General features: G+C 32.0%; 2 protein-coding genes across 2 annotated transcripts; one reads left to right on the top strand and one right to left on the bottom strand.

Annotated features, from left to right (window-relative positions):
• The first annotated feature begins 370 nt into the window (after positions 1–370).
• Positions 371–3,701, top strand: LOC146532839 (UPF0728 protein C10orf53 homolog). Its single transcript, XM_085196932.1, has 3 exons — positions 371–1,500; positions 1,814–1,899; positions 2,104–3,701. The coding sequence occupies exons 1-3, from the start codon at positions 1,410–1,412 to the stop codon at positions 2,368–2,370; spliced, it is 444 nt and encodes a 147-aa protein (XP_085053058.1). The 5' UTR covers positions 371–1,409; the 3' UTR covers positions 2,371–3,701.
• Sec24AB (Protein transport protein Sec24AB) lies at positions 3,211–21,284 on the bottom strand. Its single transcript, XM_085196927.1, has 16 exons — positions 21,111–21,284; positions 19,611–20,937; positions 15,788–15,890; positions 12,780–12,906; positions 12,069–12,256; positions 11,595–11,748; positions 11,056–11,213; positions 10,279–10,352; positions 9,872–10,023; positions 9,177–9,330; positions 8,733–8,908; positions 8,345–8,455; positions 7,792–7,976; positions 7,356–7,555; positions 6,859–7,095; positions 3,211–6,172 (listed from the first exon to the last, which is right to left on the bottom strand). The coding sequence occupies exons 2-16, from the start codon at positions 20,924–20,926 to the stop codon at positions 6,061–6,063; spliced, it is 3,447 nt and encodes a 1,148-aa protein (XP_085053053.1). The 5' UTR covers positions 20,927–20,937; positions 21,111–21,284; the 3' UTR covers positions 3,211–6,060.
• Between the last annotated feature and the right edge of the window lie 315 nt (positions 21,285–21,599).

Consider the following 21,599-nt stretch of genomic DNA (forward strand, 5'->3'; position numbering starts at 1 on the left):
GCTTGACGCCGTGGTGGCACAATAGGAAAATATTTGGAAATTACGATGTTATATAGATTTAATGCAAATGCAAATGAAAAAATCCTTAATTTATTATTGCATTAAAATTTTAACAGATAACATTTATGCAGGTAATACTTTGTCTGATAAAAAATAATCTTTTGGTTACATATTAATATACTACTATATCATTTGATACCGGGGCACTTTTTAATTAGCATGTAAATAATAATATAACTACCTATATAAAATCTTAAAATAATCATTTATTTTCTTCTATTTTTTCTTTTTCAACTTTACGCTGTATTCCGCACACAGCAGAGTAGGTAGACGGAACATAGTATTAAGACAATTCGTTCCTCATTTACTAATAATAATTTTTTTTTAATAAATATAATAAAATATGTAGTACACTACATACATTTCTTACATTTATTTTTTTTTCGATTTCATAAGCTAAACGATGTCTGTTTAAAATTGCCTCAAAGTGAGAAAAACTTTATATCCTCCATTATGAACAAGCATAATATGAAAAATATATAGAAAAAAATACAAAATGCTAAAAAAAACTTAATTACTCATTCTCTCTATTCAATAGTTCTTTTAACTTTTAAAGGCACTGTTGCGTGTAGTGCATAACGTAACCAGTGATCGAGCACAAATGTAGTTTTTAGATTTCCTGAACTAGTAGATACTACCTGTAGACCAACTAAGAGCTGCCCAATTTCATAGTTCTCGGCTAACCAGAAGTACCCTATTAATTTTGATTCACTTTATAGTGCTGAAATACGCGTTTTTTCCTATATAAACGGCTATCTACTTTTTAAAAATAAATGTCATCATAGGGCCGTAGAACTGAGTATATGGTTTAAATTTTAACTTGATTAACTTGATTTAATTTTCCAAGCGTTCCTGAGATAAAGGCTCTTCACAGCCAGACAGACAGACGGACGGCTATAAGTGTTCCTTTTTTCCTTAAAAGGTTCGGGTCTTAAACCCTAAAAACGTAAACACCTAACAAAAACGAAAGCCATCTTAAAACACAACAGTACTTCAAAATGAAAAAATGAGAAACCTTCGTTCGATATTCTTATTTTTTTACGGTTTAAACGTATGTAGCTTACATGACATTTATTGTGACGTCTCTTCCTTCATTTCAACCATCAAAAAATGTGTTTACTGTTTTTGTACAATGTCGAATATTAGACACTACTGACTCCAAATTCATTTTCTTTTATAGGCTTTAAAACCCCTTATACGTTATAACTTTGAAAATTGTAGATGCCGCATATTAAATGAAAATAACACACTACGCCGAGATTCTTATACAAGAAACATTGTCATCCTAAATTTATATAAGTACTACAAGATGGCATTTTACGTATGCTTCTATTTATTATTTTAAAAAAATGGCAGTACGATATGTAAGGATTTATTATGGACCAAATGAATCGTTTTACACTTTTTCGCATAGACCACAAAAATTACGGGGAGTTAAAGGTAAAACATGTTTGTACATAACTTTCTTTCAAGTAACTTTTAACTAAATCAGCTTCACGCTGTATCCCGCACAGCAGGAAAATTTAACATAAAGGTGATGATAAGAATCAATGTCATTGGGTGAAATAAAAAAGAGTACTTAAGTATGTACTAGCAATAATTTTGTACCTATTTTTATTTCTGCGATATTTATTCATAAATATCTATTATAAGTATAATCTTGGAAATAAAACATTACATTTTTATTACCACTAATAGAAAATTATAATAAGACAGGACAGAGGTCAAGTCATATATTATTATTTTGCTCTAGAACATCTCCAAACGTTGGGATTTCGCGTGGACCTCGTTCCGGTAGAGTTTATAAATTACTGCGTATTCGAAATGTGTGGACATGAGGTAATTATCGTATTGTTTTCAAATTTAATATATTTACTGCCCATAAAGCATATTATATCGTCTAAGCAATCATACAAATGGTTCATTTGTTCACTATTGAAAAATCTTATTTTTTTTAATGATAGGTAAAAAGACTGTAACTTAATTGATTGAAAAAAAAAATTGCACAAATAAAGGCTTTCTAATTTACCCACAATTTTATAGGTGTTCAGGTGTAATATCAAAAATCTATCATTCAACACGACCTCAAAACGAGACGCAGTGTGTCGAAGAGCGATTAATGCTGTTATAGAATCTTCTTCTAAGTTCTTGCGCGCCAGAACCCATCTATGGATTTGGGCTCTCATAGATGAAGCAATATTTAGAAACGAATATGCCCCTAAAAATCAGTGGCCATTTAAATTGGACAAGAGTTTTAGTGTCAATATTGAATGTGTGAGTTGTTGTGGTGTCTTAAAAAAGGAGACATGATTGAAGTATATATATATATATATATTGATTTTTATAGTTATTTGTACATTTATATTGTTATAATACTATATTTTTATTAAAGCAAAGGGATTTGAGGCTGGGCTTCTTATTTTTTAAGATTATATTGTACCTACGACTAACTACAGAAGGAAACATGAATAGATAAGTAAAGGATAAATATTTCTAACTTTATGATCAATTAATGTTCTCTATAAGTATGTAATATATTATTGCATATTTATAAATAGGTACATCTATGTATAATTCATAATTAAATATTATAATATTAATAAATAATATTAATTCGAATATTCCAATTTCTTACATCTCGCGAGATTTAAGATGAACATTGCATTTTTGTAACTGTTCATATAATACTATATTATAGTATATATAGTAGAATATATAGTAGATGTGTGTAAACCGGTTTATACTGTTTTGACAATCGCCCTCTTGTACTGTTGGCAGCGTCACATATTTCATACTTAATGTTCGATTTTGTGAGTCTAAGTTGGCACTATCGCTACAAAAATGGAAAAATATATAAGTATGACCAAGAGTAAAAAATGAAAAATTCGTGAAAACAGAGCTGTTCTTGTTGATATAAAGGAACGATAACGATTCATCACAAACGATGCATCAGACGAGTGTGACAATTATGACGATACAATAACGTTTTTTTTTGTCAGATTTTTTTATTGATCTTTAATAATACATTTTAGGTTTTACTTTTCGAAACATTTATATAAAAGCAAAGCTCAACTTAAACCTCTCGAGCTGCAATATAAATTATAAACCAATTTAATTCAGTGTACATACAAGAGACAATAAAAACAACAATGGTTTTGAATTCTTTATATTGAAACAAGTTACAAGGCTCCCCAAGTTCAGTCCGCTAACAATTAATTAAAATATTTTACAATCTGCCTTACTTCAGTCGCGACGGACATTGCATCGCCAATTTTATTATAAAATCGTGACACTTCTGGGCTTACCATTTAAACATATAAGTATTTACGAACTATATTGTATATATATATGTGTGTTGGTTTTCTTATGAAAGACCAATTATTTGGATATCGATTTTTAGTTACTAATAACATTGAAAAAATATACTCCTTTTTATGTATTTTTCATAAATCAATTATCAATCAATTATACTTTAAAAGAAATCGTCATCCAAGAAAGGGCCTTTAATGTATTGATTATAACAAGAGTCAGACCCATAAATACAATTAAAACAATATGTAAACTTGAGTAATATTTTCACTAAATCGTACTTATTATTAATAAACTGGCGAACTTTCAAACTTTAGATGATGAAATAAAAATAAGTATTTATAAAAATAAGGAAACTAATCTATAATATTATGTAGGTCATGAGTACCGTCTGAAAGTACTATGAATAAAGAGGTTCAAATCTATCCTTACACTCAATTTGTGGACTGAAAATTATTATTGAAATTATTATTACTTATTTTTTTTTAAGTATTACTTTATAGATATAAAAAATCTTTTATGTTTACCAAACATTAAAAAAATCAGCTACTTGGCTGTTAATTTAGTAAAAAATGTGCAAATTTATTTTATTGATTTGCTTGCTATATAATATTTACATTGTAACAAATAATATTTAATGTTTATTAAACAATCATTATGATTAAGTAAAAAATATTTAAAGTACTTCACATTTGTTAAATGAATGAAACAATAACACGAAAAAATATTTATTATAAGGAAACATACATTTTACAATGAGTATGAGAAAAATAAAAAAATCAACTTAAATTTAAAGCAATTTAAATTATTAAAACCATAAAAATAGGTGTATTTATCTTCCTCTAATGTATGGCATTTTGTTTATGTCAGAAACAGCTGGTTGTCATGAAGCAAAAAGCCATCTTGTAAAATGAACGAAATATCTAAAAATAAGTAAATATTGAAAGCATAAATAAGACTAAAACTAAGTAAACAACCTAATACCAACACAATAAAAAATGATTGCATATTATCATACAAAGAGATTGTTGGTTTTAAAAAAATACTTTCATAATAGGAAATAATTTAAAAACTACAATTTCGCCATGTTGTTATTTTGTTTTAATAGACACCTAGCTAAAGATACTATCAACATTCCTATAGGATATTTTTGGTATAAATATAGTAAGGTCTATGAATCGTGGGCCCATTATAATTAGCTGCGCCGATTTTTTTCTTACTCTGAACTTTCCAATAAATATTTATTAAGTGAATGACGAATTTCAAATATAAAGGTGGATTAAATTTATAAAAACGAATTAAAGGATAGATTTATAAATAATAAAAAAATTTAATATCGATTTAAAATCCTAATTAAACAATCTTTACCTTTTATTTTTAAACTTTCTGGCTAAAACCTTAATTGTGTATTCAAATGTTGTAGGTAATTATATATATTATTATATTTAAATAATAAAATGTACTAAGCAGCTGAAATAAAATCTAATTTCTTTTATTATATACATTTGTCTGATAAATTAACAGGGACATATCTATTGAATAATTCTTAGTGATTGTATCAAGAGGTCCAATTTTGTTTTAAAAAAAATCGCATAATATAATTATAATCCACATTAAATAAAGGAAATACACAATTTATTTTACTCCTATAGACCCATTACTAGCTAATTACTACAAACATTTTATATTTTTTTACCATTACCTCCCAATTAAAATATTGTCTGTCTGTTCGTGAAATACGTTCGTTTCGTTTATACAACAAAAAATAGTATCATAATTTGTTAGCATAATTTAAAGATTCGTTTTATTTTTAATACATTTATTAAATCTATTTCAACTGAAATATTATATATAATATTTAGTTACACTTTGTATTAAAAAATGAAAACAGAAATATAAATACTCGGAAATTATTTTGATAAACAAAAAATATTGGGTTTATTTAATTCATATATACAACAACCTTAATAATAATAGATATTTTATTTCAAAAGCCTAGGATTACTCGCTTTATCCCTTTCAGTATAGACAGAGAGGGCAAAACTGTTATTGACATCTCTCTCACTAATATAAAATATGAGTGAGATACAAGATACACTTTCCCCATTTAATTTCATAGTTAATCAAAACATGTAATACATTTATAATGATATATAATATTTACAATATAATACTTAAAACAATATAAAAAATTTCGTAACACGTTGAAGCTGGCGTAGATTTAAAAAAAGCTTCCATCTTATATTTCTTACAAAACTATAACATGCCAACATTTGTTTTAGACGTGGTTATGAAGACATTTATTAATCGATTTTATTTAATAAATCGAAATGATAAAGAAAATGTTGTATATATATCAAACGATACGAAATGGATGCCGTAATTAAGACAGTCTTAGTGTTTAGATTGGATTTTATTTTGATTTGTTAATCTCACCGCATTTTGAATTTTAAAAAGTTAAATAAAAAAATTGCAAGTTTCATTATAATCATTATTATGTATATAAAAAATCAATTTCATCAACAATACAAAAAAATATATACGACGAATAAAATCCACTTTAACATACCACTCCTATAGATTATCTGTTTAGGGCAGTGTCACTAATTCGTGTCACGTCACGTCACGGTATTGTCACGTTATTGTCACGTCTAGACTCGAAGTCAATGACGCGGCAATGCCTTGTCACTTTCACTTCACTTGAGTTTTCACGTGCTGAAGGAATTCGTAGTAAGAAAACGCTGATTCTACACGATCTTCTATCAAACGCTCTGTGAATAGTTGTCGGGATGGCGAGTTGTCCCTATAATAAAAGACATAGAATTAGAATTTCATTAATTTACAGTACGGTCGAACAGTCGTACCCGTCCTGAAGTTAGCTTCTGATGACTGCGCAGATTTAATATGATTTTTCTTACTTTTGAGTGTTCCTTCCTGACAGAACAATTCGCAAAAAATGCAAAAACTAACTTCACGCGGCCACCACTTAATCGTACAGTATTATTCTTTTTTGTAACTCATAGTGATAAAAATGTAAGTTATATAAAAATGAAGACATTATGGGTTCGATTTTCACTGGGGGGAATAAGTTCTTATTTTCTTTTTAGAATACTTGTAAAAATTTGATGTAGCTGGAATTGAATCCGCGCTTCTTGGAAACCGTTCAAGCACTCTGACGCTACTTCGAACGGACTTACATTTGTTGCTAGCATCTCTGTAGGGAGATCTTCATATAAATTTTCGCTACCCAAAGATAATTTACAGCTTAGAATTATCACTTGGCGAGAGAATGCTATTTTTATTATTTTTTCTTTTTTTATATTTTAAAGTTATTCCACACTTAAAAAAGAAAAAATGTAAAAAATATTTTGTTCAATTTTATATCTTAGTATCTATATTATAACATACTAATACGTAACGTTACAATTTAAAATTTTAATCTGTGGTTTTGTAAAAAATAATCAAACAGATTAAAAATAAACAACATACCTAAGTATCAACACGCCAGATGGGTACGGGCGATCCTCATTCAGCTTATCTATAAAAGCGTGTAACGCTTCATTTCCATCCGTCTCTACTTGCGGTAAAGTTCTTGATTCGTCTTGTATTTGGCTGAACGCGGCGACCCCGAACATGTCTGACAGGAAAGCGGGACTGACACCATGACAGATGTAAATGATCATTGTTTCACCATCGTCTAATAAATATGCACCGTTTATGTTCACTCTGAAAATTTGTTATTTTTGTTAACTGACTAATACTAATTTCTATTATTTTTTGTTAACTAACTAATACTATGTTATGTATATAGGTATGTGTCAGTAAAGTAGTAACACATACCTATATCCATATTCACACGAACGCTTAACGGGCTTGCCGCTGTCGATCGGCCTGGCGATGTTAGCAATAATATGCACTCTGTCTTATACATTTCTGTATGATTGCGGGCAAGTGTGTGCGTGTTTATAATATAAATATACACTGACCGTTCGGCGGTGAGCTGCAGTCGCGGCAGGTCGTGGTCGGGGGCGGCGGTAGGGGCGGGGGGCGCGGCGTGCAGCGCGTGCAGTGAGTACAGGTCGGGGTACACAGCGCGCAGCAGTTGTGGCAGCGGCGCGCACTTCATCAGGCACATGTCCGCCACGCGCTCGTCCAGTCGCGTCGACGTGCCCGTGCGGAACGCTTTCTGTTTTCAACAATACTAAATGAAATTATTCTTGAAAACAACTATTAATTGTTTATAATAAATATGATGATAAAAAATAGTAAACAAATCATTGAGACCGTCGTGGTTTTCTTCACTCTTTTAAAAAGGCGAGCGCTACGTTAAGTTCAGCTATACAACAATGTTGCAATGTAACAATTATCTACTTTATTATGTACTTAAGCTTAAAGATTTAATAATAACAATTTTCAATTTACCCGCTTCAACACAGCCAATATGAACAAGGGCAGCAGTCTCAAGCAGTATGGTGCGTGTAGAGCTGGTGACGACACACCAGCAGGCAGGTTCTGTGCGAGGCGGTGAGCACACAGCACGTCTACAGCTGCATTGATCAACGCCTCTTTCGCTTCGGACATCGATGCTGACACACTTCTGTCTACCGCTAAGAACAAGATAATACATTTAGAAACATTTAGCCTATTAAGTAAATTCTCAGAAGAGAAAATACATTTAAAAAAAACTATGAGTACTCTATAATTAATTAATTTGTATTCTCTACTATATAAAATTAAACAAAGGCCGATTTTGTATTTTTTAAAGACTCATTCAAATGGCACAAAAATGTACGAGTATGTACGTAACAAATGACGGATTTTATTTTTATTAAAAAAAAAGATTGTAAATAAATTAATTTATCCAAATATATTTTTATAATGTTATTATTGATAATAACATTATAAAAATATAATATATAGATAAATTATTAATATTATTATCATATAAATGATTAAAAAGGATATAAATTCTCACCCATTTTACTAAGTAATCCAATGATACATTGTTGATCTGCAGCGTGCAACAAGTCAGGCAGGGTGGTCGCTATTGGTAACGCTAATGTATGGACACGTATCCTTCGTTCACCTGTAAAAATCATAAAAAATCAATACAAAATATCATCATCATATCTTATAAATATTGTAATTACATTAACTGAATAAATTTTAAGTTAACTGTATCTGATGTAGTCCCAACTCGAAGGAATACATTATTTTCATTTTCCCGCTCTGGTTTAAAAAATACGTTGTTCCGCCACTCATCACTTGGACGCGGAAAGGGATAACAGATTTAATTGACTCTCCGTTCTTTGCTATCTATGCTATACAGCGTAAAGTTGAAATAAAAGTTTAATTTCACTCACCTTTACTGCTTGTGTACAATAAAGCGGCTTGGAAGCAAACTTGCTGTAAGTCAGACAACGACTCCTCTATAGCCAATTGCATTCCGAAACCAGCGTCCGGGGACACATTCGGTAGAGACAGTAGATCTGTTGATCTCACGAAGAAATTACCGTGGAACGTGTGTATCGTTATACCTCTGAAATTAAAGATATAAAACATTTAAAAAATATTATTGTCCAATTGGGAAAGAAAAATATATTTTTTGGAAATCGTATAAGATTTGAACGAACAACTTTTCGGCCAACAGGTCGTGGTCGCTCTAAAATTAGACTTTCTTAATCTTTCGCGCATTGTTCTTTCCGAAAAAAAATAATCAAGTATAAAATACTAAAATCGAAACAACTCACGACTTGTAGGCGACTATTACCGACCATTATTCTAAAGGAACTACATTTTCAACTGACCTAGTACACCTAACTCTCATAACGGCTTCAAATCCAATCTTCCTTGTTAGATATCTCGTCAGCATATTAGTTAATTGTTCAGATTGCCACATCCTTTGAGCTTTGAACAATGGAATATGATACACTGTGCCCGCGCTGAATTTACTCATGCCACCTGGAATAGTAATTTATTTTATTAGAAGCTGCTTCGCATTTGAGGAAGACGTAGCGCAGTGGTACAAACGTATGACTGTAAACAAGACCGTTGTGGGTTCGATTCCCACTCGGGGAAATTGATTATTATTTATTTATAGACAAAGCGCAACTGATTGACTTCCGCCACTGAACATGCAATGCCTCGAAAATTCGGCGCAAAATGATGAACATTACATAACTTACATTAGGAACCGTCTACCTTCTTCGTGTTAAGACACTCCGTGTCCCATTTCTACCTCATTTTCGAAACATTGTGTATTAAGTGGGGAAACTAAACGTCGCGCTTTATTTTGTTACCAGAGGAAATAACTCCTACTACCAAATAGGAATCGAACCTACAACTGTTGTGTTTACAGTCAGATGCTGCACAACGAACTAGTTAAATAAAAAAAATGCAATGTTTCAGAAAATTCAATGGAAAATAGAGAACGGAGTATCTGAACATTAGGTTCCCTCTGTCAAGCATGATATAAGCGAGAGACAGCTAAAAAACTACTAACTTAACGAAGCCAGATCGCAGTATTGCGAGCTGAGCAGGAACAGATCGACGGCGACCTGCGCGCCGCTGCAGTCCAGTGCCAGCCGCTTGTAGAAATCCGTGGCGGGGTTGAGGTGCGCCACGTCTTTCGACGAACGCGCGTTGGGGTCCTCTCTGTAACGGAGTAAGAATGTATTATTGTAAAGGCCTTAATAAAACATTTTTTTACTGGAGTATACTATATTCGATAAGTCGTAGCCACCCTGAAGTTAGCTAGTTAGATGGCTGCGCATATTTGATTTTAGGTTTTTTCTTACTTTTTATTATTTCTTTCCCTAGTGCACAATGCGCGAAATTTCAGAAACTAACTTCAGGGCGGACTAGCATAGTATTCTATAATATAAAAAATACATTAATAAGAAAATATACCTTGACTGCAAGGCTCCAGGTCCAATATTAGGCAAGCATGTTTGGAACACTGTTATTCGTCCACCTGTAGGTGACTGAAACACAAATTTAGATATCCTATACTAATATACACATATTATATTAAAAATTAAATTAAGAGATTAAAGTTTTAATGTTTAGCTTAGTTTTAGAGTAAACAAAATTTATATCGGGATTTCGGTAAACAAAAAAAATATAAGGGAAAACATGTAAAGGCACCGAAACATTAAATGTAATTTAAATAAAAAAAAATAACAACAAAGAATATAAAAGTAGGTTAGGTTCAATCAATCAAATCAGCCTTTAGTAGGTTAGGTTATCCTTTTTTAATTTAATACTACTACATTAATAAGTATTAATTTAATACTACAGACACTCAATCCGAACCCCTACACTTGAACCTTGTTTATATAAATGTTTTATATTGTTGTTACAATTATTAGTTTCTCCAAAATTATTACAAAAATAAATATATTTACTATCTATCTGCGGCTTCGTCTGCAAATATATTGCATTACAGTAAAAATTATAACAAATATTTATGACATTTTTAAATATATTTATATTTAAAAATAATATAAATATATAATATCTATATTTTAATAATATTTTAAACATTTTTAAAATGTTATCCCAAACTTAGGACGGAAAATTACTTTTTTTAGAAGACAGAGACATTAACAAAAAATATAAACTAAAGCCAAGCAGATAAGATTCCAAGAAGTCTTCAAATATTTATACGATTTCTAAAAAACATACCATAAGTTTATATGCGGCTTGCAAAGCGGCGCCCAATGCCGACGCGGGCACGCCGGGATTGGAGTAACGTTGAGGAAGTATTGTTAGTAGCTCCTTTATTAAATCCTTGTATTCCCCTAGATTTACTAGTAACGATTCTGGTGACGGTAGAAATATATCTGGAAAATTATAAAATTTTCTACAATGGCGGTTCTTTGAATATTTTTTAATTTCTGGCAATGCCTTTTTATACCTTAAGCCGTATCAGTCTCATGATCATCAAATAATATAAAATAGTATATATGTGCGTATCAAAGCATATAAACCAAAATATCAAGAAAAAGAAAAATTTTATTGTCTCACATAAGCTCATAAATTTGATGCCAGAGAAGTAAGTTTCCAACGCACCGCCGAATTTTTTTAACCAAGCGTGTTGAGTGGCGGAACTCAACGACGCGCTTAAGCTTCGTTGAAAAGCGAGGAAATAATAATAAATCGGGGCAGATTCGCCGCCAGAGGACCATTTATTCGACATACACTCCTGTTCAAATGTCACTCACCATCTATATCCAAAACCGTCATTTCCTTAGGTCTCGTCAGGCCGTCGCTCATCAAATAGTAGTGTATATGCTCGTCGTAGCATATGAAACCTACTTGCGTGCGCGCGTCGCCCGGCAGCTTGTCCAGGTTGTCCTTTAGGGTGTCGCACACTACCTGTGGAGGATAGATTTAATAAAATTATATATTTATAATGTCATGGCCAATAAAATATATATAAATAAGGTATAACATTTGATTGTAAGCGTGACGATTATGGGTTTGGTTCCCACTCGGGAGCATTATTTCCATTTCCCCTATCTGGTAACAAAACAAAGTCCGATGTTAAGCTCGGCAGATCAACACGCAATGTCTTAAAAAAAATAATTGATAATTAGAGGAAGGAAGGAATAAAATTAAATTAATTAATTATTATAATATAGCTGAGCCTGCCTTGTTAAGCAATAGCGTGAAACTAAAAAAAATATCTTAATTACCTGTAAATATCCAGAATCCCTCGCAATTTGTGAGACATCAAACAAAAACAGATACACAGCAGGTTGCGGGGGACGCAGCATGTATTCACTGGGCGCTATAAACTCTATTGTAGCTGATTTTATTTCTGGTCTTCTGGACGGATCGCCGTAGGACTTGCTTAGAGGATCGTATTGGAATTCCTCTGGCACTGCAATAAAGTGTTATTTCAATAAAAAAAATATTTATAGACCATACATTTTGCAGCTCTTCAAAATAAAAATACTACAAATGGAAAAAAATGTTAAGTTTTTAAAATAGTTACTTTAATGAGTAATTAACACCATGACGAAGCTATATCTACTATCTAAATGACGATAGAAAGCATAAATATTCCCATAAAATATTCGTTTGATTTTATTTTGTTATACAGAGTTATATGAGGCCGTAGTGGCGCAAGGGTATAAAGGTGTGACTGTAACGCGACGGATATGGGTTCGATTCACACTCGGGGGAATGAATTATTATTCATTATTTTTTTAATTTCTTCGCTCTGCCACCAAGGCCAATGCCTCTAAAAACTCAGTGGAAATTGGGGAACGGAAAGTTTTAACACTAGGTTCCCTCTGCCTACCCTGCCGAGTGCGGAATATATCTGTATTCCGAAGCTGAAGCTAAATATCAATGTAATCATCTTTAAACGCAACAACATAAATAAATGACGCAACACTCACATTCGTTGACTCTGTAACACAGGTTGCACTTCCAGCGCTTCGAATCTACGAAGTATACAAAGGGATTGATGTAAGTACGACACGCCCGACATCTTACTATCGTCGTACATTGTATTACTGGTAAATGCTGAAAAAAAGTTAGTTAGTTATTTTAATGTAATGATTTTACTGTAAATGGTATCGACAGTCTTTATCTTTCTTAGTACTTCACGCATTGCTCACATTTTTCTGTAATAGCAATTGATAATCTATTACTAAGTAAGTATATATAAGTAAACCAAACAAATAATGACATTTTTATATCATAATAAAATTATTATTCAATCAATTATTTTTTATTAATTGTACTTCTCGTGGGTTAATCATAAAATTGATACGAGACCCTCGGTGGGCGAGTTTGACTCGCCCTTGACTGGTTTTTTTTTTTTTTTTACTTTAAATAATGCCTCATTGCCGAACGTGCATATTTGGCGAGTGACAATTAATAAAATGGAAATAATATCGGTACTTAAATCTTTTAAACCAAAGGAAACACCTAATGCGTTGATAAAATTCACATAATAACAAAGCAAAGTAATTGATATATCTAAAGATTATTGTCAGATAGGATGACAAGAAATCCATCTGCCTGACCTAAGTATAAAAACCTTTAACAATAACTTACTACTTGTACGACGTATATCAAATACGTAATCAAATATATAATCTTGAGGTATAAAAATAACAATTATACTTAATTGTACATATTTTGACGTCATTTCCTTGCGCCTAACCGATACATATTTATCTATATTGTACGTATAGTAGGGGCGGCGAAGAGGGGACTTTGTGGAGTCATTCGAGCGCATCAGATTAAGATACTGGGGATTCCTTGTACTCGGTTACGTACTTCCACCAAATATGAGCTTCCTATGTATGGCCGCGCGTCTAGGATAAAGGATCAGATTAGTAAAAAAAAATTGATCATCGGACATTCTCGAGCGCGTCAGATTAAGATAGGGTAAGTTAGTTACATGCTAAATCGTGTGTATTCCACTAATCTGACAATTTGAGGGTGACGCAAAGGAGGGGGAGGGCTCCAAAGTTGTAAAAAAAAAACGTTATCTGGACATTCTCGAGCGCGGCTAATTTTTTTTTTATTTTGAAGGGAATCATTCAAGGATTACGAAAAACATATAATCTGACAAATTCCACAAACCGAAGTAATAGAAATTGATTGATAAAGTTTAATATACCTAAGAATTGCATATATTCCTCTCACCGTATTTCTATTCCTATCGCACTCTTTTTTTATTTATTGGTCCCTAACTCATCAATGAAGATGATAAATTAAAAAAAATACTTGAAAAAAAAATTTTTTTTGTACTTTTTTTTTATAAATGCAAGTATTCTATTTCAAACATACATTCTTTTAGTTACATTCTATTTCTTGAGCTTTTCTGTTGATTGCGTTCAATGAATAAAAAAATTGAGGCCAGTCGTGGCGCAGTGGCACAAAGTGTGACAGTAAAACAGACTGGTTGTGGGTTCAATCTCCATTCCAGGAGATGAAATATTTATTGAGATTTATATTTCCATTTCTTCGCTCTGGTGTCGAGGCAAAACAGTGACGTTAAGTGCTGCTACTCAACACTCAATGCCTTCAAAATTTGGCAGAAAGTGAGGAACAGAGTGTCTTAACCTTAGGTTCCCTCTGCCTACCCTGCTGTGTGCGGGATACAACGTAAAGCTGACTTGTTTCTTGTATTGGTTAAAAAAAATATTAATAATTGTCAGATTAAGCAAGTCCCTTCAGATAATCGTCTGATTTTGAGATATCACGTCTAGGGCATGAAGATGAACCATATATATCTTAATCTGACGCGCTCGAGTATTTCAAGATGACGATTTTTTTTTTGCATTTTCAAACAACGATTACGAGCTTGCGTCACATCCAAATCGTCAGATTATTACATAAGAGCTTTTTTTTAGGTTCACTTAACACCCCCTTAGAAAATCTGACGCGCTCGACAATATTTTTTTTTTTGCCATTTTTAACTCTTACGTACGACCACCTCCACCATGGAAACTGTCAGATTAACATATTTTCATGCTTAAGAAGACGTAGGCAATTGATGATATCAATATCTGACGCGCTCGAGTATGTCCATGGAACAGTTTTTTTTTACATTTTTGAAAATCTATAACCCCTCAACCCACCGGTCAAACGAAATTTTTTATATGACATTTTTTTCTTGTTATCATCTAAGCTTCGCAACCCAATAGGTCTCCATGACGCTCGAGTGACTCCACAGTTTGCTGCTTCGCCTCCCTAACTAGTATTTACTACTTCCAGATATAATAAAGTGTCAGTTATTTGTAACTGACATAATTATAGATTTATTTAAAGAATTTAACATTTCAAACCTCGAGTTATGTCCAAGTGTTTTCAAAGTGACGTAATTTAATTATTTGCGTGCAAACATTTTAATGCATTTGGAGCTATTGTCATTTAACATTTGACTTTTAAAGTTAAAACATTACATTCCTCACAATATATTCACTTATAAGTATGTATATTATATCGATATAATGTAGTTAGAAAAAATAAATATTATTTCAGCTTATGGACCTCCGAATACAGAGGAGTTTAAGTGTCAATATAAAGAACATAATAAAACAGCACCTGAACAAAGTTAGTTATCGTAATTTAACTATACTAGATTTACGATATCTATGTAATATTAAATATCGCATATATTTCATAATTACCAAGCGCATTTTACACGGTCCTTAAATGAAAAGCATTAGGTAAAATTATCGCTATAAGGAAAAATTTTTAAACTATACTTTTGTCATACAATCCAAAATTAATATTGTTTGAGGTAAAATCATCACTTTCATAATGAAAATGTTTTAAATAAATAATACTTATTTGAAACGCGTTAACCAGGTTTCCTTTTGTCTGTCTATAGTAGGACAAATATAGCTTAATATAATACACGTATTAATAAAGATTGAATACTCACATTTAAGTCTTTAAAGGGATGTATTAAGATTCCTAAAGGTAATCTAGACTTCTGTAACAGCGAGTTTGTCTCAGGAATGCGATTGACTGTACATCTGAATACCCTGTAAAAAAAATAGAAAAAAATATAATATAATGCAAAAAGAAATGGCAATTTTAAAGGCAATAATTATATGTAATTCATATTCAAACACTACAGCATTTATTAGCTCACATCATACTTAATAACTATCTTATTCATGTATTCAAGAAATTCTAGGCTCTTAATGGCTCATTATTCTGTTAGCTCCAAAGTCATCAATTCGTTCAAGGTATAGGAATAGTCTAAGTTATTATTTAAATTTTTTTTTAAAAAATATTGCACATCAATAAAAAGTAGCTATTCTGACATTTTATAATTTGTACTGGTAAATGTAATTAAATTGAGGCCATTCATGAAAGTGTTCCGTTGAATTCCGCCACTCAACACGCAATGCCTCCAGAATTCAGCGCAAAATGGGGAACGCAGTATCTTAACACCTGCCTAGGTTCCCTCTGCCTAACCCTCCTGTGAGCGGAATACAGCGAAAAGCTAAAAAAAATATATAATGTAATAATATGACAATCAATTATTACTTAAATTTTTAGATGGTAATTTTTTCACCTTTAGTTACGTGCGATTTTCGACAATCAAGGTCATCGCTAAAAACTGAATAAATACCAGATATCGACATGACATTGTTAAAAATGTATTCTATTAATTACTTACCGAGTATATTACAAAGAAAAATAGATTTTTTGTGTAATTTACTCGGTAACGAAAAGATTTTTTTGGGAAAGAAATAGGTTGTTTGCATTTACGGATTTTTCAAAACATGTTCAGTATTTACACTCACAAGAAATTCTTATACAATTTACTATAATAACATTTTAAAATGATATACAAAAAAAATAGTTTTTTGCATACCATATACATAAATAAACGAAGTACGTGATTCGAAGTCAATATTGTTAAAAAACAAAACAAAATTTTGATATGGACATTCGGGAAAGCATACCAAAAACAAAGAGACCTAAACAAATGGATTTGAATAGTATACACATATAACCATGACCTACTTCCCAGTATATCATTTACTCCAATTCTAATACTATTTTGGTATGCTGATGTTAAAATACTCTGTACACATCGTTATAGATACAATTTAACACTACATCGAAAAAATAAACAAATTTAAGGTAAACACAAATATAACTATTATTAAATATGCTAACTAATTTAGATGATGGTTTTTTGTTAATATAACATTAAATAATAGGACATAAGAATACAGTTTTACATATTAAATATTTTTATCGACGTAAGTCGTTGGTAATGAGTTCAAATCGCATTCTGATAATTTTTTATAATTGTCTTTTTTGAACAAATATTAGAAATAGCAAAGGAAATATAGCAGGACAGAGTTAAATATGTATATTGACTCTGTTAACGGGTCGGCGGGTAGATTAAGTTAAATAAATATTATAATGTTAACTTATAGTACTTGTTTATCTTATTTTAAACTTTTTGAGGTTAATATTTTCCTCACAATTGTATGTTAATCGTTACTTCTTTAAAGATTTTTAAAACTTTATTTAGTTATAAATGTTTAAGGAGAAGGAATAAGAGCATAAAATGGATTTGCATCTGATTCTATGTATATTAGATTGCAAAAACAGAAAATTATGCAGAAAGATAGCACTTGAGAAAAAATTGAATAGCTATCAAATTTATTTTACATGCATCTATATAACATCTATAAAACAAAGATGTTTGTTTATATTTAGTTGATATTCTGTTAATTTGATACAATTGGTTCAATGTCCGCGACTGATGCACTCTCTACAAAGAGACTACACTTAGTACGCTAAGATAAGGTTATCGTCACAACGTGGGCCACGATCAATAGTTCCATATAAAAAGTAAATAAATAATATAATATATGTATGGATATGCAATTATAATCTTTTTATATTTTAAACTTGACATATCTTCCGAATATTGTGCTATAAGCGTAAATTAGTATAGGATCATTGTATTATTTTACTTCCGTCGATAAATAAAAACAACATTATATGGCAAGTGGACACGTTAAGAGAGGAAACAGAAATATTTTAAATTCTCAAAAATGAGAGTCAAGCTCCCAGCTATATAAAGTAAGGGAAGATGCCTTTTTTTTCTATATTTGGTGTACAATGAACATATAAGATATATTCTTTGTATTGAGGCAGTCTCTGGTATGACGAGCGTAAAAAGGAAAACATAGTGTTTGACACCTGTTTCTTACTGCCAACCCCGCTAATCAGAAAAAAACAGTGGTGAGAAATGTAAGTTGAACTAAGTCGATGTCAACCTTTAGTGAAAAAATGGGGCCAAATGTACACTACCAAGATACATTACGAGATTTAAATAATAACGAAATGAAAGTAAAATTAAAAGTCGCCACGTGCCTTTATGAATTACAATACGTAATGTTTACAAAAGTGAAAGTGGTTGTGTCACTTAATATAGATATTAAGAATGTTATACATTTTGGACCAGCCAATTTTTTCAAAATATATTTATAAAAAATTGAAACAATTATTCCACATGATTGTCGCTATCAAATTTAAAACAATCGATCTTAATTGCGCAAACTTATAAAAGACATATTAAAGTTTAAGTCATAAATGGTGTGAATAATAGATGAAAGAAGCCATCGTGACTCAGGTGCACTAGGGTGTGACTGTAACACGACGGTTATGGATTCGATCACCACTCGAGGGAATGAATTATTATCTTAATATTTTCATTTCTTGGCTCTGGCAACAATGTAAAAACCCGATGTTTAGTTACGCCACTCAACATGGCAATGGCTCGAAAAAATCGACGGAAAGTGGGGAACGGAGTTCCTTTCCTATCCGTATTTTACCTGCCGTGTATTGGATATTTCTTGAAGCTGCCAGCTTTTTACACCAGTAAATAGTCAATCCTAAGGTATTTTTTCGCATATTTGTGATAGAAAAAAAAATATTGCTTATAAAACAATGTATTAAGTTAAAATCAGGATCATTACCCACTAGTGTTCATGGAATGATATTTAATGCCTGTTTCTATTGTATTCTAGTTATATCATTTAACATAAAAATTGACGTAGGCACAGTTATTTGAAATTATTAACTAACTAAAAACCACAGATATTAGAATATTAGAGCTTCTATCAACCATAACATAAAAAAATCCTCTAAAACTTTTTGAAACTCTTGACCTTCATATCAATTTAATCAGTACAAGATTTATTGATAGTAAAGATAACGACTAAACTATGTACTTCAAATACAACCATCTATACTTGTAAGAAGATCATTTTAAAACTTAATTGTTGAAATAAAAATTAGATTATAGACATATTTTTTTGTATATCTCGTCAAACAATGTCATACACTCCAAAATACTAAATAATATTACTTTTACTATAGAATACTTGACAGATAAAAATCTTGGATTATATTATAGAAATATCTAAAATTGATTAATTAATTTATCTATAAAAAGTTATAATTTTATATACTATATGTGTATACCAATAGTAGGCATAGTGAACCTAGTGTTAAAACAATACATTCCTCACCTGCTGCCCAATATTCAAGACATTTTGTGTAGAGTGATGGATCTCAACACCACATTTTGTCTTGCTATAGCAAGAAAATAAACTTAAGCCATTAGCAACAGCAGGAATCAAACCCACAACCATTGCATTTATACTAAGATACTGTACCACAGAAGCCTTTAACCTTTAGCTTTAACAAGAAAAAATAGTACTCACTCAGGACTACAATTAGGGGAATCAGCAAATTGATTTCCAAGCTTTATTTCCATTGGATCTTCAGGATATTCAGGTAAGATATGTTTACATTGTAGCAGATCGACCATCTGATGACCCCATAGTTGATCAAAGCCTTGTTTGGTTACACTCAAGTTACTCATTTGTTGAGTCACCCCGTACATATTGTGCGTTGGAAATTGTTTTGAAATATTCTGTTGCACTTGCATTTGCTGTTGAGCATTCAAATTGTTGTAGGGCATTTGAGGATATCTATTCTGCATATTTGTAGTTGGAGGCCCATCGATTCCACTTTTTGGAGGCTGACTCATTAGACCTGATGTTGGTCCACTTGGCAAACCAGGCCCACTCAAGCTCGATGGCCCAGATGTATAATTTGGCCCTCCCGGTTCCCCATTGGGGCCATTTAATGGCTGGTTGATGTTAGGTTGCATTGGCGGCATTGGTGGCCTCAAATAAGGTTGTGGACCAGATTGTAGAGGACCACTCGGTAAGCCCCTTGGAGGTATATGGGAGGTTGGTGGTCCTAGCATTGAAGGTCCATTAACGGCATTAACTCTCGGTGGGCCCATGGGCCCAGACAAATTAGGTGGCAAACTAGATGGCTGTGAGTTACTAGGTGGTGGTCCTGTTGTTAGTGGACTGTTTCTAGCAACAGACATTGGTGGTCCACTAAATGGAACATTAGGTTGACTTGTCACTGGTCCTGGAGGAACTGATGTTGGAGGTCTAGGACCATAGGCAGGATTGGGTGGCCTAGGTCCAAAGTTAGCACTTGTAGGAGGTTGATTTACCAAAGGGGGAGGACTAAATGAACTTGACGGTGGGTAATGATGTATAAACCCTTGGGGTCCAGAATTTGGTCCATTCATAATTGGCTGATTATATTGACTAGAAGGAACAACAGGGGGAGCATTATGGTTAACTTGCTGTTGTTGTAGGGGAGGAAAAGATGGCGATGATACATTTGGCATGGAATGAGGATTAGCGGAGCTATATGGAATGTTCTGCATTTGATTTAAAACTGGTTTCATTGGTCTTAATGGTGATGATTGCAGACTTGTTGGTGGTGGTGACATCATCCCAGGATTATTGAAAGCTGGTGAGCTATTTGCACTTTGGATATAGTTATTTGTTTGACTATTGTATACAGCCATTGGTGTTGGATTAGTCATGTTACCACTTTGTTTCAAAGGTCCAGGTAGTTGGCTTGCTGGGATTTGATTATATTGTAAAGTCCCAGGAAGTGAGTTAGGTTGGCCAGGACCATTATTATATTGATTTGGTATGTGAGACATGGCTAGTCAATCTGTAAAAGTAACATTCAACTATTTTACTTACATTTTACAAGAAGTAAACACTACATCAAGGTATACGAAAGAAGTATTTGTATTGTGATAATAAACTTGATATCGAAAAGGATGTTTAATTAATGCTAATTCACTAAGAATGACGGAAGGACAAATGTACTGTATGACTTACCGATGGCGGGACGAAGTCAAAACACAAAAAACTTTGCACACAAATTTGTATAGCTAGACCATTCTCACATATTATCACAAAAGAGTAAAATTACTACGTAAAACAATTTTTTTAAGAAAAATACGACCCCGACTTACGTGGCCGAGCGATTACAAGCGCCCTCTGCTGGTGACAAAGATTGATTTTTGACTTTTGACTGTCAGCTGCGTTTTGTAATTGCAATGGATAAAATTTACGTCAAAATTATTTAATATAAGATATAAATATATTTTTAAACTATGTTATATGGCAGTTCTACTAAAATTGTTATTTTTAACGGAAAAAAATGTCATTTTTAAAACCAGCGTTTAAAGCTGAAATTTTGCTGATAAAAGATGCCACTTTAATAACGCACGTTTATTAAAGTGGCATCTATGAACTACCCCTATTTATTTATAAAAATGGAATTTGCAAAAAATGTGTTTTACGTACCATGACGATTAGTGTAGA

This window comes from Heliconius melpomene, chromosome 13 (assembly GCF_056956725.1).
Source record: "Heliconius melpomene rosina isolate 202511_hmr_F chromosome 13, ASM5695672v1, whole genome shotgun sequence".
NCBI classification, from domain to species: domain Eukaryota; kingdom Metazoa; phylum Arthropoda; class Insecta; order Lepidoptera; family Nymphalidae; genus Heliconius; species Heliconius melpomene.